Source organism: Corapipo altera, unplaced genomic scaffold (genome assembly GCF_003945725.1).
Source record: "Corapipo altera isolate COAL_440 unplaced genomic scaffold, ASM394572v1 89, whole genome shotgun sequence".
NCBI classification, from domain to species: domain Eukaryota; kingdom Metazoa; phylum Chordata; class Aves; order Passeriformes; family Pipridae; genus Corapipo; species Corapipo altera.
The window spans coordinates 142838-167196 of NW_020884968.1; the positions used below are offsets into that span (position 1 = coordinate 142838).

At 39.3% G+C, this 24359-nt stretch overlaps 1 protein-coding gene across 1 annotated transcript in view; it reads left to right on the forward strand.

Moving 5' to 3' along the window:
- The window catches only part of STAC (SH3 and cysteine rich domain), a 73094-nt gene that overhangs the window by 29388 nt on the left and 19347 nt on the right, over positions 1–24359 (forward strand). Inside the window, exons 3-6 of the mRNA XM_027665044.1 lie at positions 15275–15375; positions 17606–17687; positions 19416–19531; positions 23318–23399. Of these exons, the coding sequence (XP_027520845.1) occupies positions 15275–15375; positions 17606–17687; positions 19416–19531; positions 23318–23399 (381 nt within the window). The remainder of the gene's footprint in view (positions 1–15274; positions 15376–17605; positions 17688–19415; positions 19532–23317; positions 23400–24359) is intronic.

The window sequence follows — 24359 nt, forward strand, 5'->3', positions numbered from 1 at the left end:
TTTGTAGGACTCTTTGGACAGAGCTCTTAAAAAAAACCAAAAAAAAACCCCAAAACCAAAATAAATGCATTTTCATTGATCTTACAGGATGAAGGACAAAAATAATGTTATTCATTTAGTCTTCACCCTACCCTCCACTCTTCCCAGTCTCTCTAGCATGTTCCAACCCACATGACCTTGGGGGAAGAGACTTGTGTTGCCACTACATCAGTAGGGGAGTTGTACCCTCTAGAGAAGGGTAAAGAGCCACCAGTGAGGAGGAGATACCTGTGGAGCAGCTTGTGGCAGCAGCTTCATGTCCATCTCTCCAATGGGCTTGTGCAGTCACAGCTGAGCCTTCCCACATCTATTCTCCAGAATTGTGAGTCTGAATGTTGTTTATTATTAAGAGTTTCCCTATGAAGAGAAGTTTTCCAGAGCAGCTGAATCCAGCCTCCTTTTGTTTTTAATTGTGAGGAAAAATCATGAAATCATGCCCAACCAATCTAAAGCCTTCTACTCTGGCTGAGTCGAGTAGATGAGGGGAGAGCAGTGAATGTTTTCTACCTTGACTTCAGCAAGGCTTTTGACACTGTCTCCCATAACATCCTCATAGGCAAACTCGAGAAGTATGGGTTAGATGAGTGGATGTTGATATGGATCGAAAGCTGGCTGAATGGCAGGTCTCAGAGGGTTGTGATCAGTGACACAGTCTAGTTGGAGGCACATAGCTAGTAGTGTTCTCCAGAGATGGGTACGAGGTCCAGTCTTGTGCAACTTATTCATCGATGACCTGGATGAATGGACAGAATGCATCCTCAGCAAGATAGCTGACAATACAAACCTAGGACAAATGGCTGATACCTCAGAGTGCTGTACTGCCATCCAGAGAGTCCTGGACAGGCTGTAGACTTGTGTGGAGGGGAGGCTCATGAGATTGAACAAAGGCAAGTGCAGGGAAAGAATAACTCCATACACCAGTACGGACTGGGGGCTGATCTGTTGGAAAGCAGCTCTGCGGAGAAGGACCTGGAGGTCCTGGTGGACAACAAACCATTCATGAGCCAGCAGTGTGCCCCTGTGGCCAAGAAGGCCAGTGGTATCCTGGGGTGCATTAGGAAGAGCACTGCCAGCAGGCTGAGGGATATGATCCTGCCTCTCTATTCAGACCTGATGAGACCTCATCTGGAGTGCTGTGTCCAGTTCTGGGCTCCTGGGGACAAGAGAGACATGGAGCTCCTGGAGTGGGACCAGCAGAGGGCAAAAAGGTGACTAAGGAACTGGAGCATTTCCTTTACAGGGAAAGGCAGAGAGAGCTGGGCCTGTTAAGCCTGGATAAGAGATGACAGAGGACACAACATCAATCTATGGGAGTATCTGGAGTGAGATTTTCAAGAAGATGAAGCCAGGCCCAGTGAAATTACAAGGGCCAATGGGCATAAACTGAAACATAGAAAGATCTATCTGCAGATAAGGAAGAACTTCTTTACTGTGAGGTTGACAGCACTGTAACAGTCGTCCAGAGAAGATGTGGAGCTTCCTATTATGAAGGTATTCAAAGCCCATCTGGCCATAATCCTGTGCAACATGCTCTAGGCAAACCTACTTTACCAGGGGATTAGACTAGATTATCTCCAGATGTCCCTGCCAATCCCAGTCATTCTGTGATTCTTCGAAAAAGGGTTGTTGTGTAAACTTTTCAATGACAGGTACCAGCATATATTACTAAGTGATCCAGAGTCTCTGTCTCTCCCTCCTCCTTTCCTTCACTAAATTTACTTCTGGATTTAGGAAACTTAGGTTCTTGCTTCAGTTGATGATGACAAATGGCTCTGGTACCTAAATTTTCTAGCACTTTTGAGAATCAGTGTAAGAATTGCTTAAGTCATCTCTGACATGCTGTACTAGGGTGTAGGACAAGCAAAAATGTTATATTTTGTTACTATGCATCCGCAAAAAATTGGTGCAAAATAATAATTTTACCCTATTAGCTTGAAATTGAACTTGACTTCTCCTACAATATATTTCCTGAGTTAATAAGTCTCCCTAAGTGTCAACCTTCCCACTTCTGAGGGAAACCCTGTAAGAAGGTAGCAAAAGCCTTCTGGAAATATGAATTCAAGTTCAACAAACTGTACAGTGTGTAGTAAACCATTAGTTATAGACTAGTCAGGTATAGGTAATGTCATCTGGACTCTCCAAAATTTCCCAACAGATGAACAGATGGAAAGAGGTAGAAACATGTATGGTATATGCAGTATAGGTGTGTTCCATCTGCTGATACTCTTATTTTTGATAAACATGACAAAAAGTATCCAGTTCATACTGCCCCACATTTCTAGAGAAGCTACAGAGTGCCACTCATTATCCTTGCTTTACATTATTATTTTTCTTTGGTAGCAAAGAGTTAAACATACTTTAAAGCAAATATTGAAAAGTAAATGTTTAGTTTGTTTACCCTCTGGGAGGGCTTCCTCCTCTGAGATGCAGCAAGAATGTTATCAGTAAATTGGATAATCAGAAACTGCTTAGCTGAGAAAAGAGGATGGAAATATATTTTAAATTCTAATTTGTCCTTGAACAGCATCAAACATGTTTCACACTTGTTACTAGATAATTTTCAAGCTTACTGTAATTTTGGGGAAATTGCTATTAATATGATACTGCAATTAATCCTCAGTCAAAAGAGACTTTAAAAATGTTGACCAACATTTGCTGTTTAATTAGATGAAAAGCAATAAAAATTTCCAGCACATCAACAATCAGTATTTTAAAGTGATGTTAGCCATGATGATTTTTAACCAAAACCTACATGAAAACCCACTAAATACCCTAGTCAGTAGTGGTCATCACTCTTGAAATCAGCCCTAGTGAAGAAAATAATTGTAAGCTTAAGGTTTTTTTGAAGACCTCTGGATGAAGCAGAATATGTCCTTCTACATACTTTTCCTGAGCTCAATCAGGTGTTTACAGATAAGTAAATCAAATGCATCTTCGTTAAAGCTGACCTTCTTGTAAAAACATTATTTTCCTACTTAGAGTCTTTGTCTACCAGAGTGCCACTGTTATGTGTATAATTACATTGCCACATAGTGACAAAAGCATTAACTGGTAGCAAAATTATTAGAAGCTTCACCTTACCGTGAGTTGCAGAAGCCTTAAAATGAGGCAATTAGCAGAAATGCTTTTGCAAGAAATAGAGTACGGCCATCATGTAGAGAAAAATGCCTACCCACAGTTGCTTGTTGCTGTCCTTTATATAGAAGGATGTTTCAGAGAGCAATGATCCTGGTGGCTCACATGGAGCATCGTATGTTTTTCTGCTTTGGTAATAGGAATGTAAGTAACTGCAACTTCACCAATTACCTTCTCTAAACTGCCAAATTTTTAGTTTTCAGGTATACATAACCTATAACTGTTTTGCTCTTTGACATAAGTTTATCTCACACACTGAAGGATACTGTAGACACCTGGATCCTGACTTCTAATTCTGAAGACTTGCTCAGTTGAAAATTACATTGTGGTGGTTTGCACGCAATTACATGCAATTGAAAATTGTGATTACATTGCAGTTTCCTTTATAACAAGGAGGGAGTGATCTTGAAAATCTTGGAATAGTTTGTTTTGACCACTAGATTATTTCCTGTTTAATAGAAGGGTTGGAAGCAAGAAAGAAAGTGGGGGTGAGGGGAGGGAAGAAAAAAAGAGTAGTTATGTCTTCCCTCCACTTCCTGCAACAATTTCATTTTCACAGCCAAGAGAGGAAGTGGCATACGACTGGTATAATCACTGAGCCAACATGAACTACAGCATCATAGTCAGTATTTTCCTGTTTGGCTTCCTGGAAATCACAAAAGAAAGGCTATAGATATAATGCACACAGGACGATCCCTCCAAATGACGATTGGGTGTATTTATGGGGGGACTTTTATTTGCAGTGCTAATATTGCCTGTTTTTCTAGCTGTACCTCTCAGAAGTGTAGCAATCTTTCATATCCTAAGATCTGTGGCATATCAAACTCTCCAGACAGAGTTTGTTCTGCCCCAGGTCTTTTTTTTTTTTTTTTTTTTTTTTTTTTTGTGAAGCATGGGGAAGAATTCTTAACACTGCTGATTGCTTACAGTGCTCCATCATCAATGAGTTTAACTAGGCTGCTTAGCGTTGTTCTCCAAGGGCAACAAACTCTTCGTTAGCTGAAAAAAATGCTTAAGACATTGATGGGATTTAAGTGTGTCTATCACAGATGCTCTTTCAAAATGCCCCATCTGAAAATTTAGACTGATTCTTAATCAAAGAATCCAAAATCTTGCCAAGGGAGAGACAACATAAAATCCAGTGTGTGGAGGATCTGGATATCAGGTTTTACTGAAGAAACAGTGACAATACAGATTTTATCTTGTTTAATTTTTCTCACACTCACTCTCGCCCTCCCTCCCCACCAGCATTTTATTCCTGAAGTCTCCTTTTCCCTGCAGAGGGGTCACTATTAGCCTATGTAAGTTGGGCAGGAGGGTGTTGTTCCTGCTGTGATGCTCCTTGCAATTACTCTTCTCAGGTGCCATTGGCCAGAGTCCCTGGCTTTGATGTCCATGGCTTCCTTATCTCCAGGATCTTCCCCCATTTCCCAGACCTCACCCCAGGCCAGGATCTTCAGCTTCTTTCTGGGTGCCCTTCTGCTTTCTGAGGCTATTTCTTCCTTTCAAGGACTCACCCCTTGGCACCAGTTTTTCTTTCTGGAAACCATGTTCCCAGTTCCTAAAGTCTAAATAATGTATGTGCATAAGAACAGCACATGATCAGCCTTTTAACAAGTGTGTTGGTCTCCTGTCTCTCTATTAATTGGAGGCTTTGGGATGCATCACTTTTGTTTAGTCCAAGTGTTATCAACATTTCCAAGCAGCCAATAGTGGTTGCAGCTTGCAGGTAGCAGTCTCCTGCCTCAGAGTTCGGGAGTTCAATTTCACCCATGCAGTTACACACAATTATCTGCTGCCTGTTTGTGTTCGTAATTTCAGCTCTTTTTTGCCTGTGACAGCTCCTAAATCTTAGTATCTGTTAGTAACATCCAGCTGTGTGCCAGTACCTTCAGATACATTGATCTGGTTTTTTTTCTCTTCTCCCCTCCAAATCATGCCTTTAGACATCCCAACAACAGCTCCTCTTGCACTGGAAGCCATTTTGCTGAAAGCAAGGTTGTCTCATGGATTTTGCTGGACTTTTGTTACGTGTTATATCATTATACACTGTACAACAGATAGATATAGCTGCCAAGCCTAATGCTACCCCTTATTGGTTTACTTATCTCTGATAGCGGTAGCACATTTATGGTCAAGGTTAATTAAGGTTTTGGACAGCAAAAAACTTAATCATGCTGGTGCAAACCACATGTATAGATGAGAAAAGCTATGGCTTGAATTGGCTTTGCTTGTTCCTACTAGAATCGAGGGTGAAGTCAGATTATACAAATACTTTCTAACCATGGACAATTTATGAGTTATGCATTGAATTATTCCTGTTGATAGACAAAATCTTAGAAAGCAAATTTTTTGTGGGTTTTATTTAACGATTTAAATATTTAGAAATAGATATTCCAGCTTAATGTCTGTATTTTTTCATTCCTGAGATTGATCCTGAGGCAGATAATGTTCTTCTTTCTTTGCTGAACTACATAAACTTCTGTACAACGATTTGACAAAAGTTTTCATATTCATTTCAACAATAATCGGTGCCCCATGGAAATGTATCTGTAGGTGCTTTCTAAACTGCTATGTGTCAAATAATAAATTCTGCCAGGCTGTAACAGTGAAGGCTGAGATTGCCTCTTTGAGCAGATGACAGTAGTAAATAAAGCATTTTTACTGCCCAGCCTCTGTGATTTCACTGGGGGAAAAAATTAAAACAAACCAAAAAGAAACATATCTGCATTTGGTGAGAAAGGTTTCATTTTAATGTTTTTCCATTGATTGGACATTAGGAAGAATTTCTTCACAGAAACAGTGATTAGATATTGGAATGGGCTGACCAGGGAAGTTGTGGGTGGAGTCACTATGCCTTGAGGTGTTTAAGGAAAGACTGGATGTGGCATTTAGTGCCATGGTCGAATTAACAAAATGGTGTTCAGTCTTGAGTTGAACTCAAAGATCTTAGAGGTCTTTTCCAACCTAATTAATTCTATGATTCTATGATTCCACATTTCCCACGTGGAAAAGAAACTGAAACACACCGTTATAAAATGCAATTGTAGAATTCTGAAAGGAAAAAACATATTGTGACTTAATGTAGAAATAAATTCTCTGAAAACTGATCCCAACAAACTGTTATAACTACCCAGTTACTTATGATGAATTATCTCTAGTTCAAGCAAATCAAGGTGTCAATTACATTGTAGCTTCTGATGAAATCCTCCTCAGCTACATGTGATCCAAGGTAAGAAATGGCTTTGGAGCAGAAACCTCTGTCTGTGGCCAGATCCTGACGAGCCACTAGATTTAGGTGGAAGCTCCAATTCCCATCTCCGTCACTAGTTACTGTGAAATGGGCAAAAGAGGGAGAGAGAGGAAATATGGTCATGATAAGTCACACTTCAGCATTTCGTGTGCAAGGCCCATTGCCACAGGTACTACCAGTCAGTTTGTGCTAACACAGACCAGGAACAACACTGAGGCGCTGCGCTGATGAGGGAGTGGTTTTGGTGCAGGAAGGAAGAACCAAAACCCTCAGTAAGCTTGAAACAGCAAAGGCCAGAGAGCAACTAGTATTTAAATATCAGGGGCGCTTTTTTTTTCTGTTTGTTTCTTTTTGGTTTTTTTTTTAACTAAACCTTTCATAGTTCTAATTGATTGTCCTAATCTTCTGGCAAGTAGAAGCCTCTCATTTCAAGCCCACTGATGATGATGAAGCCATGTAAGCAACAGGCAATGTTAAAAATCCATTAAGAGACCAGTGAGGATATTAAATCCCTTTGCTGAGGACAGACTGTTCTTTTGTTTACCATGTAATTCTTTTCCCACATTTTCCGCAAGCTCATAGCCCTGCTCTTCATTTCACATCATAATTTTTGTTCAGATATTGGGTTTGTGTTGTCCAGCTCCTCTATAATGGTACAAGGTCCTTGAAAGACAAAAGTTTTGGCATATATAAGTGGCCCTACAAAATTCAACTGCTCTTTCAAACCATTTCAAAACACAGAAAAAAATGTCTGCACCTGGATGACTTTGCATTTCAACATATGTAAAAACACAAGTGCAAATAACCTGAGCCTGCCAACAGAGATAATTTGAAATCTTTCATCATCTTCATCTCAAGAGTTTACTAATATTACTGTGACCAAGTAATATTGGTTCTGGTTTACTAATATTACTGACACCAAGCCATTGATCTCTGCTTGTCCTCAACTGGGACAACACACCAAGTTTAATTTCTCCATGTTCCCTTGTCCTGTTTAGCTCTGCTACCATCATCATCTCTGAAGCATTTCATCATCACCTCCCATAGGCAAGTCTATGCCCAACTGTTCTGAGCTATTTACCTTCTCAGCAAAGCAGCCCAGTGCAAAGACCTATAAACACAGGTTCATTGGTCTAGAATATTGTCCAGAAAAGTAGGCATTGATATACCAGTGCTGGTTTGTTCAGAGCAAAGAAGGTTAGATAAGACTAACCATGATTAGTGTCTAGAGAACTGGGACTTTTTCTTTCAGTAATAGTTGTTAGTTTATTTACCATGGCGTTCCAGCATCTTAATTAACATTTAGATGATCAAAAACCTGAGATGATATTTTAAGAAGTATGGAGGTGGATATTTCCTTTCAGGGACAGACTTTTATAGCAAAGCTGCTGAATATGTGAAAACTGCTTTGCAAAGAAAAAACCTCTTGTGGCCAAATTTTTAAAAGACTTTATTTTAGCAGGGATATTTTTCATCTCTATAACAGTCTTGTAGAAAAACCTGCCTATTACTGCCTCATTTTTTTCTCAGCATGTCATTTCTAAAGAAAACTATGTCACTAGGAAGTCAGTTCTAATTTTATGCACTGTTTTGTTGCCTGCCTACATACAAGGCAACTTTTATTGCTATTTGAACATTGGATATTGTTATGGAGAAAATGGGGTAGGCATTCAAATGGACCCATACCTCTCAGTGACATATAATCTAAAATTTATTAATTTGAAAGGATAGGTACCAGGATTGGATATCAAGTCCTATTATACAGAACATAAATATATAAGTTCCACCTTCTCTCTACACCCCATTTGGTTTAGATTGACATAAGGTGGACTCAGGGGAACAGGACACCTCAGCCAGCCAAGGTATCAGGTTCAGACCTGGCAGCTTGGTCCCAAATGCAGGTGTTCCTCCTCTAGTTCCAACATGTTGTTGGACATCCCTGGACAGTGTACTCCCATCCCAAGAAACTATTGACTTAACCCACCCAAAACTCGGTACATTTTAAACTGGCACATTTAACTGTAAAAAACCCCAAACGCACAACCTAATTAAAAAAAAAAAAATCCATTACTAAAGATTAAAACCTTTGAAGTCAATCCCATGCTGCTAATATTTATGAAAAATTACTTAAGTAAAATTTTTACCTAGTTTTCTCTTTGTTTTTTAAATATTTTTGTTCTATACCTCTGTTATTCATGCATAGAGTGCCTTTGCCATTGTGTTCAAATGAGAGAAGACTATCTAGTCAGGTCAAAAGAGAAGAGTACTCATAAGTTCAATTTCATCTTCTTACAAAAGAAAAATTAATACTTTTGGATAGTCAAAATGACAATGCCAAGACTTGCCATAATATATTTTCTGTGACTCAGTTAGGAACAATATGCAGCAGACCAAAAAATTATTATGTCCTCTTTTTGTTACTTTTTTAAACAATCCGTCTAGTCCTGTATTTAACAGTGGAAAGTGCAATGGTAGGATTGTTAATAGTACTGGTAATTTTGTGTGAGGTGAATATTTGTGTGTAAGTCAATGTACCTGGCAACTCTGTGCCCATCAGTTTAAATTATCAGTCCAGCATCAGACAGCTGTAACTTCCAGTGCTCAGCCATCTAGGGTGGCGGGGGAAATCTGGGTTCAGGCTTTGGTCTATAGCTCACCTGATGACCAGATGAGGATCTGTGCCTCTGTCCTCTCCACAATGTCATCTGAGGCAAGTGATAGGACAGCAGCAGTTAAGAAAAAGAAGCAGAAGGGTGCCAGGTATCAGGACAGAGAAAAGGGGTAGTTCCCAAGGTGGCAGGAGGCACTCAGGGAGGCTAAAGGAAGAAAAGTATTGCCCAGCTCATCCTTATAAACCTAATGATTTGGGGGAATTAGGCTCAAGATTTTTAACTTTAAAGATGTGGATGTTCTGTGTAGAAAATGCCATTCTCTCATCTACTCACAGTTCTTGATTGAGAGAGAACGGGGGAAGGAGGGCAAGCATTTGTCCAGCAGCAACCAGCCACCAGGGCAGGAAGTAACCATAGAGGAATTTTTAAAAATAGTCATCCCTTTCAGCATCAGAGCTTTTACAAAAAAACAATTAATTAAAAATGGAAAAGGGGCATGAGAGGAGGGTGCACAAAGGCTTAGAGATGACTGCAGGGGCACCAGTGCCATTTCAGGGATTTCCTCCTTCTAAGGTGACATTCTAAACCCTTCACTGCTACAAGACTGGCTCAGCTTGCTTAAAATTCTCCATTTCCCATAAATTTTGGCATGGATGCAGCTTTCTGGTGACAATTGTAAATACATTTGGGGAGAAAGGGGGAAGGCACTCATTATTTTTATCATTCTCCCACAGCAGAAGTTGAAGTATTATGGAAAATATGTAATTTTAAATGTATTTATTTTTGTAAGTTTTAAATAAAAACAATTTCTGACTGGCATGTTCTTCTCAGCTGGAATGATAAAAAATAATGGTTGGGTCATAGCTAGATTAGCTGGAGGTGACAGTCTCTCTGTGTCTCTTTCCCTTCCTCTTTCTTTTATAGACCTGAATCTCTTTATGCTCTCTTTTTTTTTCTCCACTTTAGCATAAGTGCCTAGTATAGTTACCTTTATACAGTCAGCGTAACATTATGTTGTTACCAACATATGAAGTTTTCTTTGAAATTTCTCCAGACTGTAGAGCTTGTTCTCCCTCTCTACCTATTAATCCTATGTTGAGTCTTGGAACAACAGGCAAAAAGCATCAGCCAACAGTGATGTGACCATAGCTGTGCTGGCCAAGAGGATGATACAGGTCGGCTTCACATGTGCGTGACAAGCAAATTCTCATTTGCATTCCTTAGAATAAATGTCACTTTCCTGAAATGCACAGTAGTTACTAAATTGTTTTTATAGGAGACACAAAGAGTTAGAATCAAATTCTGCCCTGTTTCCTCTGCCCGTCTCTGCCTCCAAATATTTCCATTCACCTATATTGAGGTGTTCTGTTTCCATTCAGGCTGACTCCAAAAAAGGCTTAGATTTAGAAAAGTGATGCAGTGTGTCCTTTTAGTTGTATTTAAGGTCATATTATCAGAACAGTTTAAGTTTCAGTTTTCCATGACTGTTCTAGAAAACCTAGCCACTGGTTTAGCTATTCAAATGGGAGCTGACCCAGTCATAGAGTATTTCTATCAAGGTGTTATTAAACATGACCTGATTCTGAAAACGCATTCTCAAAATGCATCCTTCCAGTGCTACATGCCTGGATACATTAGGTGGTATCTGAGGAAAATGACTCATTTGTAAGTTTATTTAAGAGCTACTCAAGTATTCTGACATGAAATTTCCTCATTTGCTTTACATGAAATATAGTTTCTTTTGTCAGTTTTGGGTTATTTTGTTTGCAAAAGGAATACCAGCCTTTACAGACTATGAGATAATTGATACGTTAGTTAATAGGACACAGAGGACATTAGTGCAAATGTCTTTGTATTTTTTCCCTATATGACTTTCATGACTACATTTACAGTTGTGTTCATGAACACTGTAAGCCAGCTAAACATATGTAGTACTTTCCTTTCTAAACCCCCAGTTTTAGAGTTTGCAATTTTTACAACTTAAACATCATCATCTGGACCAAAATAGTATTAGTGAAACCTGTGACAGTTTTACTCCTTAGTCTCTCAAATGAGAGACTTCCCATACAAGCTGTGGCAACAGACAAAGACAGTGAGCCCATTGGAAAGCTCGTGGGGCTAATAATCACTTTGCATTTGGAATAAGGCTAGTGTGGTACTCAGGAGATGTTGCTTATGGAAAGTATACTGACCAAGGAAAGTAAAAAACAACTATTGAATAGAGTTGCCTATTCATCAAGTGTTGTCTGCCCTGTTCAGTGAATGAAATAGTGTTCCTTGAATAAAAATAGTGATAACTACATCCCTAGACTGTAATCAAAAAGTGACTGAGCAGAACTTTGTTCTAGCCTGCTCCGTATTTAACAATTGCCTTAAGTCACCTCAGCAGGGGTCTTTGGAGAAGATGGTAGGAGGGATGATTACTTTTTGAAGGTAATAGCAAAGAATCCATCAAAGCTCTTAGTCTACTTCCACTTTGAATGAAAACCAGAGAAAAAGTTTAAACTTGGTTGCTCCAAGTTATTTAATTGCTAAGCCTTTACTTCCTGTAGTTCTGATCTACCACAAACTAAAATTAATCCAGATGGGTTAAGACATATCAATGAGTACTATACCAGTATCTTCCAGCTTTGCTTTAAGGTTGGCATAGGGGAATGTCTGCTGCTTGGAATAAATAATAGGCTGCAACCAAGCTGTCAGCTGTTTAGGGGGGCAGGAATCAAACTAGAGATTGATGGTCAGGCTTGCAGGTCATCAGAGTGTGTTCAGCCAAAGTCCTTGAGGAGAGAGTTTTAGTCTCCTAGACTTCACTAGTTGGAACACTGCACCTTCCAGACACTGCTGTAACCCTCTCAAATGTGAATTCTCTACTTATGCTTCCCCTTCCCCATGCTTCAATCTACAGAAAGATTAAACCGGTGGGGATAAGCACACCACAGAGAGGTTTTCAACTGGTACCCTATGGCAGCACAGTGAAATAATACAGCTTCTCCTTAAATAGTCTACTGTATTGTGTTGTTGTTGCTATTGCTATAATTATTACTATCTTTGTCAGTGTCCAAAATTTTTTATTTTTATGAGTCATAAATACCAGTTGTTTTCTACTATTTAATGTATGTTCAGGCAAAATTCCTAACTTTCTTATTCTCTCTGGGGGAGTTTATTGGCAAATAACGTTTCAACATATTGCTATATCTTATGCCACTACTTTAGGCATAATGAAATAACTCTCTTATGCTGGTGCATGACCATAGAACTCTCACTGTACTTACTCAGCTTTAAATAACTTCCGTGCAAAATTCATGTTCTGCCTTCTTTTTCACTATTTCAAACTACCAGGATGCCTTCCAAAGCCAGCCCCATTCAGGCTTCTGCAAAGCCAACAAGCTTACTTAAATGGGAGGCCAGAAATTGATGCAACTGGTCAAACCCTGGTCTCATTTGCACATATATCAAATATGACCTTTTCTCCTAGATGCGAGCTGTGATTGGACCTCAGTTCTGAAGCTCAGGAACTTTTGGGTCAGATACACTACTAATATGTAGTTGTCTAATCCCTGGCATGCAGTTTTGAAATAGCTTGGACATAGTTCTCTGATGTGGTTTGATTTAGTGTAATGGGGATAAAACTGAAGAAGAAAGAATTATCATGTAGAAAAAAGATGTGTCTTGTAAAAATGCCATTTTCAGAGCTTGAGATATGGTGGTTAAGTGTAAGTACAGCATAAATGACTCTATGCCCCTTAGCTATTCTTCAGTGGCAGGCAGGGAGCTACATAAAAATTCTTTTCCAAGCTAGTCGCACAGCAAACCGAGAAGTTAGAAATGAGAATTAGTTGAAGATCAAAATTTTGGTAGTTATAGGGAATTTCATTTTGATTTACAAAGACTTCTTCTAGACTTAAGTGTGTGACTGAAATGCTTTTCCTCTCTTTGAAGCCACTACTTAGCTACCCACAAGTAAAATATGGCACTCAACAACAGAGATATAGTGTTGTTCTTTTGTAATCATCTTACAGAGTTTCACATGGCCACCAATTTCTGTTCTGGAAAATGCTGGGGTTTGATTTTTGAAAGCAGCACAGATATTTTGCATTCATTTTGCACATCATTTGGGTGCACAATTGTATTGACAAATGTGTATCTTCTCTGATCATGTGGTTATAACATGTAAGGAGTAATATCCACCTTGTAATATTAACACTAAAATGGCTGGGAGAGCATAACAGGACAAAGAACTGTCTGCCTTTTCACAGTTGAATCTTAGGAGTAACTTGGTAGAGCAAGTAAGAATTATGCCAGTATAGACCAACGTGAGAGGAGAATTAGACCCAGTGTAAGCACTGATGTGTTGCTAGGCAAGTATGATGTCATTTTTCTTTTTTCATTCTGCCTTATAAGTATAATAAATAATTGTGGAGGAAGTACTGTTTCCTCAATGCCAATTGTTGATCATCAGGAAGGGTGATTCAGCATTTCATCATCAGTAATAAAAGCACAAAGCTGCTGAAGTCAATATTGGTTTGAGCATGTGTAATTGAGAAGAAACTATAACTGAAAAAGTCCCCCCAGCACACTAATCTAAGTGCAACCACACAGGAAAAAGAAACAAAACAAACAGGAATGTGTTCTTCTAGTAAATTCTGTGTTTGCTAGGAAAAAAGACCCCAGAAAAGAGTCTAAATATCTGCACGTACCATGAGAGGGCTGAAAGGGACTGGGTAGGCAAGAAGCAGGGAGCAGTCAGTGACCCCACTCCACGGAAGTCCCTGGGGCACACCCTACACTCAACCCCATTCTCTCCATCTCTCCAGTAGTCTCAATAAGAAGGCAGGGAGGTTCCCTATCCTCAAGAAGCACAGAAGTGAAACATCTGAGCCTGGCTCACCGCAACCACTCACAGCTACTTCAACCTGCCTTATCTGGCTTGGAAGTGCTTCAGGCAGCTCTTCCCCTGAAAGTTGTCCTGTCAAACCTGGAATTTTGGCACCAACTTGATGAAACCTTCCCTGAAGTGCTTCTTTCAGACATACTGCTTCACTGGGTGAATCCAGCAACATGTACACAGCATTGACTACTCAAATAACCAAGAGCTACATGAGTACTTTCAGATGTAGGATCCTTCTGACTAATATTCCTATCATCTCTAAATAATGAAGGCTGGTTAAAATGTCAAGAGTTTTTTAGGGTTTTTTTTACTACCTTATTTCTTACTCACTCCCACAGTGGATGATAATGAACTGACATGTTGTTTATTCATTTCATTTATACAGTCCTATGGGGATAAAAGAGTTGCTGCAGCATCACTGTTTCTGCATAGTTTAGAAGTGTTACGGTTGTATGAATAAGAGTGACTGTTCCTGCCTGGAAGCAAACAGACTTGGGTCTGTCATTTAAAAGTAGGTTCACACTGAAGATAATGCAGAAATACTGTTGGTCAAGTAGGAGAAGTCTGCTTCTGTTAGGCAAAATTTCACAGAACTTTTCTGCTGCCAGTGAGGGAGAGCAAGATCAGACTCGTGGCATCCTCACTGCTCCACTTAGGGACATACAAGGAGACCTTTCTGCACCTCCTGAGCACTGGCCCAGGACGGTGAGAGCAACAATCCCTGGGCACAATTGTCAATATTGGTTTGAGCATCTGTAATTGAAAAGAAGGTGTAACTGAAAAAATCCTCATAGTACACTAATCCAAGTGCAACCATGCAGGAAAAAGAAACCAAACAAACAGGAATATGTCTGCCCCTGGGTGGTCAAAGGCAGAGGAGATGGCTTAGCCATTGCTGCCCCTGGAGCTACCTCTTACCCATGAAACCTGGCCTCCACTGATGGCCAAACTCCCCAGGGCAGCTCCAGAGCCTGGGTGCTCCTTCACAGGAGCACAGCCTTGCACAACTCTCATATCAAGTCCTTTCAAGCTAGCAAAGGGATTTTGCTTGATGTTCACGAGGCAGACAAATCACTGATAAGACTATCATATAGCAGAGCATGATCCAATATATATGTCTAAAGGCAGTAATAGCATGGGAGAGAGCCTGGGGGAAAAAAGCCTAAAATATAGAGGCTGTGAAGAAAATGTGTATATAAATGAACATTTTAAAAAGTAGGTAAGGCAAACAAAACTGTCAATATTTGCTCTATGGCAACTGACCCCATCAGTTCTTTCAGGTCATTTGTTTAAATACATGGAAACTATTGATTGTGTCTAATTAAATCATTTCCATGCATTTCACAGGGATAAATGCTAAGCATGGATTGCGTTGTAAGGCTTGTAAGATGAGCATCCATCACAAGTGTGCAGACAGTATCGGACAACAGCGCTGCATGGGCAAGCTGGTAAGTGAGCAGCTCAAGGCAGAAAGAGAAGTGGAAGGCACCAGCTTGTGCTGGAGCCACTTACTTTGTGTGCCTGACCCCCAGCTGGCATTTAGCTGGTACCTTAACAGAACTGACACCAGATCACTTTACTGAAGTGGGAAACAAAAAGTCAGGTAGTGCCCTGTTATCAATTTGGTCAATTGCTACTACTCAAGAACCCAAACAAAACCAAAACACAAATCTGATCTGCTTTGTGGATGTGAAAATGCAGCTACAGAATCCAAATTTAGCTAAATAACAGAATTGATTGCTCTGATTTAAACTGCGCTTGCTGCAGTGTAAATGTCTCAAGGTATACTATAAATTAATCAAAATATTTCAATGGAGTTCAAAAGATGAAAAATCCTTCAAATTACTTTTTATTGGTTTTTCCACTGTTAGGACTTGAAGAAAAAATATAATTTATCTAAAAAGCAAACCAAAGGGTATTTCACAGTATGATGGCAAAGAGTTTGAAGCAATCTCTAAGCTGGTGGTTGGGAAGAGTAGGAGCCTACCTCTGTATGGGCACAGTACCTTAGTTCCTGGGTTATCTTCTGAGCAGCAAGATCTCATGACTGACAATGCCAGTATACTGTGTCTGAGACAATTCTAACTCATCGGATTGACTTTTATGGGAATATGGGTCTTTTGGTCACTTTTGGAAAACGGACCATTTGGAATATGAAAACTGAATACATATATTCATGTTTCAGATGTTCTCAGATTTCTTGCAACTGGAAGGCACTTGGACAAATATGAGCTAAAAGCAAACAGTTTCACTGCATTAAATGATGGAAAAAATGCAAGCATTGACTTGAAAAGGGCTACAAAACCCACCTTTCACTGGAAAAATCTTTTCTCTCCAAGAGAGTTCAGTGAAAGCTGTTGTTGTGTATATCCCTGAGGCAAGTCTTTATGTATTTAAACCATAATCATAGTTCTAGCATGAGGCATTCTGGTATTGGAAGCTGATCTGTGAAGAGCTGAACAACCTCATTGCAGGCCTTGGACAAGCAGAATATTGCATCAAGTTTATTGATTCATGCATTTCTTGATTCTGGCCTCAGATCTTGTGGTCACTAGTTTACAAAACCAGAAAAATAAACATAAAATTTACATCAGGAAGTTGTCAGCAAAGTCATAGGATTTTTGTGAGCTCATGCTGCATCTGAATCTAGCTTGAAGGTAAACCAAGGCTGAAGAATCTGGAATGTATTCCTCTAAGAAACCGAGTTTAGCAGTCCACTCACTCCTTCTCAGCCTATACTGCAGCTCATTAGCTGAAGAACTAGTTGTCTGTCAGGTTTTGATGTATTCTGAACATAGGATATGGAAAATATGCATATCTCTGTTAATCTTTTCCACTTTTCACTGTGACTAGAAATTCTCACAACCTGGAGACATTAGAAATCTAAGAGATCATTTGTGAATCTTTAATGCCTTGAAAGGCATTTGCAAAGATGCTAGCGCCTTCATTTTGAATACTAATCAAATGATTAGTACTGAATTAAGATATTAAATAGAGAGTCAACAGGAAATGTTTAACCTTCTAAGAATGTTTTTTAGAGTGGTATAGGGCACCATTATTTGCCATATTGTGGTATTCTTTAATGATGTAGCTTGAATTGTTATAGTACATTTCTCTACAAGTGTACATTGAGGGGATATCTGGTGACAACTTGGAGAGTTTTTTGAACTTACAAGACAAAAAAAAGCAGTGAAAGCTGCAAACACTATGCAGCAAAACTTAGGAAAAGCTATAGAAAGGATCTAAACTTCTTGGGTTTCACAAGTGTATATATGAGAACATGAGGATTTGGAGGTAAGGTGGAGAAGGGTAGTCAGATGTATAACAAATACAAAACAATACCAGTTCATGTTATACAAGAAGATAGGGAGAGGGAAACTTCCCAGAACCTCTGATGATTCAGCACTTCTGCTGCAATTGATTAGTGCTGCTTTTGTGTAAGACAAAAAAAAAAGGGGGGAGCTGAAAATTAGCCCCTCCTTCCACATAAATACAGAAAATTGGTTTTTTTCCAGGAGAAAAATCTAATAGACCCCTATCTCTAAACCCCACGCTGACCGAACAACAGGAGGCAAATTTCCAGGCTCATCACACTGTTACACAAAGAGCTGAGGCTATTTCTATTAAATCAATCAAAACAGCAATGCCCTTCACTTGTTTTTGTTTTTCTCCCTCCAGCCAAAGGGATTTCGACGGTACTACAGCTCACCACTACTCATTCATGAACAGTTTGGCTGCATCAAAGAAGTGATGCCGATTGGTAGGTTTTGATTGCTTTTCCATTCAGTCTTCCTTTGGCAGTGCTCTGCAACAGCAGCGGCAGATTTCCAGCCATGGTATTTACCCTCAGCAGCCTTCCAGCTCCTTTCGGTGACTGCATGTCCTTCTGCCACCTCAGGAAAGGACCACTTCAAAGATACAAAGCTGGAAGAGGAGAGGGTGTGTTTGTTGTGTGTTTCACTCAATACATATACCCCATATACAATTACCCTGTTTATAGAAATAACTACCTGAGATCAAGGTAGGAACTTAGAAGTGAAGAAGCACTGGAATACAGAGGTGAAGGTCTGAGATGGGAAGAAATAGAGAAAAGACAGAGAGATCAAAACAGCAGGAGACATTCAAATTACTGGTTTGTCTTTTGAGGGATGTCGCTAGGATACTGTCTTTTTTCATGCACACTTCTTACTTTCCTCATATTTTTCCTTATTGATCATCTCTACAGATTTTCTGAGTATTTAAAAGACCATTTTCTGCTCACTGTAATACCATATTCCTGAAAAAAAAAAATTGAAATGGAGAAGTTAAATTTATTGAAGAAAATATTTTTGCCTGCTGGTACTCTAACCAGGCATATCTGGAAGTGCAAAAAAATGAAAACCAAAAGTAGGCAGTCAGTTTAAAATTACTTGTCTGAGGACATCTACATTGTTATTTTCAGCAGTTAAAAAAAAATGAGTTGCAAGGATTTCATCAAAGCTTCTCTTTCCAAAAAATATTCATTATTTTTATCAGAAGAAACATTTTGAACAAACTCTAGCTAACAAATGAGAAGCACTTTGCTCTACTCAAAATCCAAAATATCTTGTATTTTCTCAGTTCTTTGGCTAAAATTTCCCTCCTTCTGCATAATGTTCCCAATGTACTGTATTTTACATGTCTACTACCTTGTATCACAAGGGAGGTTGAGGGCTAATAATGCAGTACGTAAAAGAGAGTCTGAACTGTGATTGCTTCTGCCCATTGAAGACATCCACTTTTTTCCATGGAAGATGACTTTTGTGGCTAGATATGAGGAAGAATGGAAGTGAGAACTGAACAGATATATGCCAGTGGGGTGCTGGCCTTTCTGGCAACACCTAGACTGAGCTGAAATACCTACAGCACACCCTCAAAATCAGGTATCTTCTCATGCCTGCCTCCAGAACCTATAAAGCTCCACAGTGGGGATGTCAGGACCTTTCAGGGAAGGTCCAGACCATCCTGTTTACATGCAATAGCCAAGCAGGAGCACTGTGAGGGTAGATAGATAAAGACAACAACCCACTCATACAACAAGGATGCTCAGGTACAATACAGAGCTTTTTTCTTCAAGCTTCTACTGTTGACAGCAACCCAAGAGGTCAATGTAGAAACAAACATGGACTAAAACCTCCTGGTACTTTGTCTTCCTTACCTCAGCATAGGCAGCACCAGTGATGACTAGAGAAGAATGGCAGATGAAGAGAGACAAGACAATGACCAAGAACAGAAGAGCCTGTATGAGGGAAGAATAATCTTTATGGGAGTAGAGAGGCAGCAGAAAATTGCTAGGAAAGGCCAGTTCCATTAAGTTTATCAAATACTTTTTATCAGGATAGTCTTTCAATTTGTGTCTAAGCACACATCCCAACATACTGGTAGAGGCAGATGTTCCTCCAAGTGAAGCAGGAACATGATCAGAAATATCTTCAAGGTACTGATGCATGTTTTGCTCCTTCTGTTGCAGCCTGTGGAAATAAGGTTGACCCTGTGTATGAAACTCTCCGGTTTGGGACTTCTTTAGCCCAGAAAACCAAAAAGGGAAGTTCTGGGAGCGGGTCTGACTCTCCCAACAGAAACTCTGTAAGTATACCACATCTTTCTTCTATTATTTTTCTAGAGGAACGACAGGCATTCATTCACATGAGCTCATATCAGAGCTCCCAAAACTTTCAGAGTTTCAATATTTCAAACTGAACTAAAAATATTGTAAAAAAAATTTTTAAAACTCTTACTCTCATCTTCCAAATTGAGACCAGAAAATACGTTATTTTTGCAAACTTGAATTTTAAGAATCTTTTAGATGACTCTTGAGAAAAAGAGAAAAATAATAATTAAATAAATAAGCAATTTTTATTGGATTGGAAAAGGAAATATTATTCTTTTTATTTTGCAAATCCATGTAGTTGTGTAACAGACATATTTAACTGTCATGCTGGAGTAGATGGATACTGTGTTTTGCTGATGGTGGGCATTTACCCTTCATACAAGTGATAGAAATGGGTTGAAGTCCTCAGAATACAGATTTAAAAGTGCAAGATCCAGGGCACAAGTTTTTCCCACATTACCTGACAATCTCTTCTGCATTCACCTAAGAATAAAAATCACCAGGCACAGAGAGGATAAGACTTTGTCTCCAGGCCTTAAAACATACTTATATGTTTAATTCCAAGATATGCTAATGTCTGTATAGGTTTGGTACAACATTTCCCTGGCATTTAAATGTATGCTAACTTATATGGCTGAACTGTAAGGTGGTAAAAGTAGACTCTAAACAGACATCAATTCATGTCAGATGGGAAAGAAGACAGACAAATTTAAGCAAGAACTAAGTAAAGTCTGCAAGGGATGTATTAAGGGACACGTCCTCTATCTACTTCTGTTTATACCTTAAAAGAAATTTGGTAATTTCCACTCATTTTGAAAAACCAAAGTGACTCTACCACCTGTCACATTGTGATTACATTTCTTTCTTTCATTTATTTAATTTACTTTGAAATAGTAGTTCTACAAATGTAATTATTGCTTTCTGAATCAATAAACGTTATGTTGAATTATAAATGACAGCTCAAGCATAGAAATCATGAATGCTGTGTCAGCTTACCCGAGGGAGCTGATCATAACTAGGTGGGGTGTGGGTGTAGAATGAGGAATGCAAGTTCATTACAGGAATTTCCCCAGGGTATTGAAGCTGAGAGAGAATATAACATGTGTTAGCATACAGGAAACAGAAAACGTTAGAGAATTGAATAAACAGACTTTGGAAACCATAAATTTTGCCAATGCAAGCCTGTGGATTGAGACAAGGATAAAACCAGGGCAGACACAACCCTGAAACAAATGATGGGGCCACGGAGCTTTAAAACTGATGGTGACCTGGGAGTAGGCACTGACCAGTGAGTGACCAGAACAGGGATGTGATACAGAGCCCTTAGAAGCACATGTCTGGTTAATAGCGCACAGTGACTAAGATCTTTTGCTAGTGATTCTCATTTCTGTGCTGCTCTGCTCCTCTCAATGCAGCTGTGAGGCACACAGCAGCAATGGGGCTCTGCATGTCCCAGCCCTGGGAGCTGGAACGTGCTTCAGGGTTCTACCATGTCACCAAACTAGGGATCATGGTGACACCTAGGATACTACTTTGCCTCACAGGTGATGTCCAAGCTGTTAAAGGCCTAGCTCTAGGTCAGTGTAGCATAGCTGCTCCTGTTGAAGGTAGTTAAAAGCAAAGGTGACTAGCCTAGGATCTGTGCCTTACCCCTGCAGCCATGAAGCTTCCAGACTGCATGGAATTCATGTCTCTGCAAAGAGTAGAGATAACCATCTTCCTCTGAACTAGCCAAGGTATTTTTAACATGACTGAGCAGTGTGGATGTACCCACTGAGATTTTTCAGCCCAGGTTCTGCATCTCCCATAAAAGAAAAGGGCCATATGCTCCAGATTTACTACCTACTGCTTGCTTCAAAACTCTGCTTCTGCAACCCACATTTATACAGAAAGGCACTTGAGGTAATGTAAATGTGAATCCAGTTCTTGTTATTTTTTTGTACATCAGCTCCTATCAAAAGCAGCTTTGTAGCTCTACCATTTCTATTAGAGCATTTGTCGTATAACTCTTGATTAAAAAATAATTAAAGGTAACTGAGGTTACTTCAGGAAGTTTGGGATGAGATATATCTTGAAGAAACAGTCACTACACATCCCATATGCAGTAGTGCCCAACAAAATATGAAGCTAATCAGCAATTATGAAGCTAGTTACGAAGAGTGAGGAACATGTTATGGCAATGAGCTGAAAAATATCTGGGACTTACTGTTTCAACAAAGCCAGTCTTTCTTTTCTCCATCCAGCAACTAGAAATCCATAGATATGCTCTATGCTGACTCCATGTTAACATTGCTATAGCAGTGCCTTCTCATCCTTGGAAGACCCATTTGGGCAGGGCACAAGGCAAGCATGACCTGCTGCAAAAAGCTGAGTCTAAAAAAAAGAAGCAACAGAGCAGTAAAGCAGAAGGCTCTTAGCAAACGAAACAAGATAGCCACAAGGTACCTGTGGCACAAATCTACTTTCAACCTCTTTGTTCATTCGTTTCCTGGAATGGAGAAGTATCTAGGAAAATAGTAGATAAGAGAAATAAAATGTTGAAAGTACTTTCTAAAAAAAGCTTTGTTGTCAACACTAGTAAAAGCAAAAAAAAACAACATATAAAATCTATAATGCAATTCAGATTGTGCTCCCTGAACGAAAGTAGTGAATGTTCCTTGTCTTGCTTTTCTTTCTGTGATGCAGGCAAAGGTCTACAAAGCAATAGAGAGAGCTATGTGCACAGTAAAATTGCAAAATGTCATGGACTAATGAAGTTAAATCCTTCATGTGTCTTAAAATCCTGTTAACAAGAAATAAATAAAGCTTAGGACCATGTCAGGATTTATAGTTATTGGGATTAGAGCAAGCACCTGACTCAAGTTCAATGTTTGGGTTTTTTATGGTTATCAAAGATGTGGAGAGTTCAGTAACTGAAGTTTCGTTAAGGTCAGATTCGAGTAGAGCTGTTTGGAGCAGCTCTTGGCTCCTGTTGGGCTATACAGGGAGAAGCTGACTACCCAACTAAAGAATTTGGTGCCTTATGCAGAGTATACTTCTGAGGCTTAAGATTATGTCATCCCATGTTTTTCTACACCCTAGAACATTGGGTCCCTAATCATGATTGACATTAATGTGGTACAAGTAAGAAATCATAGTAATTCTAACAACAACATTTGGGTTTCATTTTTCCCTAACCATACCAGCCAGATGACTGTTTAAAAAGAAAGTGAGGGCAGATATTTAAAGACTGAATTCATCAACTCCATGGCACTCCAGCCCTTTCTTTTACAGGATTTTAACAGAATTTAAACCACCCTTATATTATAGTTATTTTACTGAATAATATATTCAGGGCTAATATATTAATAGTCAGTAGTTTCAACTAATGTCCAGTCTCCTCAGTAGATAACTATTTAGTATACCTTCAGAATCTGCAAATTCCCTCAAGCCATTTCTATTTTACACAGAGAACCACATTGCTTAACACAATCCTTCGTTCCTTAACTTTCACTTCATTTTATACTGCAGAAATCTTTTGTACTCCAGATTGCAAATTTGGTCTGGAGTTTTTTTCTGGGCTTTTACTGCTCCCTGTGAAGTAGATATGTGTTGTGCATCACCGGATCCAATGTTTTCTGCAATCCCTTTAAATTAACTTGCTCTGCTCTGATAGCAGCCAAGTACTGCATTTCCCAAAGACTCTTACTGTGATTTTATTTCACTTCATTGGTCACTTTTTCTGGCTCATCCCATCTCATTTGCTCTTTCTGTTCCTGCAGACAGCTGACCTGGTAGAAGTTCCGGAGGAAGGCAATAGCTCTGCAGGCACCCTTGACATAAGCAGGAAACGCAGCAACAGTGGTGAGTGCAACCAGACCAGGACAACGTCTGGTTTATAGGCCTTTGTACAAACTATTTCAGATGGGAGGTTGTGGCATGTCCATGTTTTAGCAGCATTCAGGTTTTCAAAGCAGGAGCTGAGTTGATGCAAGTATTTGGGGAATGCTTTTTGCCACTGAGATGAAATTCAAGTCCCTGTTTTCTCAATTTGGTGTGTGCAGAGCTGAAATTGAACAAGGTTCAGTCCCTATTTTCTATTTTCACTTCATGAACATGACTGTAGACTAACCGCTTAGCATGCTTCAGTTCCACATTGGTAAAGTGGAACAAAAATAATATTTTCTTTCTTTTCCATATGTTTGATTTTTCTGCATGATTTTGTATACCATAACCTCTTTGGGACAGAAAATTAATCATAAAATATCCATATGTCCATATGTTGTAAAATACGCAACACAATTAATTTTGATTATAATTGCAACTTCTCCGTACAACTGTAGTGTGTGCCCACTAATATTAATGGCCCTATTCCTTTGTTTGACTTGAAGTACAAAAGTAATGTTTTTACAACCTTACCATGATGGGATTTAAAGACCATCATAGCAATCGAGAGCTTAGTAATGAAATCTCAGCCACCAGAAGTTGGTGTTTTTAATCCCATTCTTGAATTTTGTCATGGTGAGGGAAGTCATAAACGCAAAGGGTTATTGCTAAGTAAAACTTCAAGCCCAAACCATCAGAGTAACTTCTCTAGAAGTAACTGAAGTCTGTTTTACTGAATCTCACAAGATGTACACTACATAAACAAATCACAGCAAGTATAGGTTTTTCTTCATAGCACCCCTGGTGCTACTTACGTGCAGCTACCAGTTGATGTAGGTGAAATACCAGGTTCAGCTGTCCATTCCCATATTATTCCTTTCCTCCCTTCTTGGTCCTATCACCTCTTCTCACCTTGTTCAGTTATTTCCTTCCCCTCAT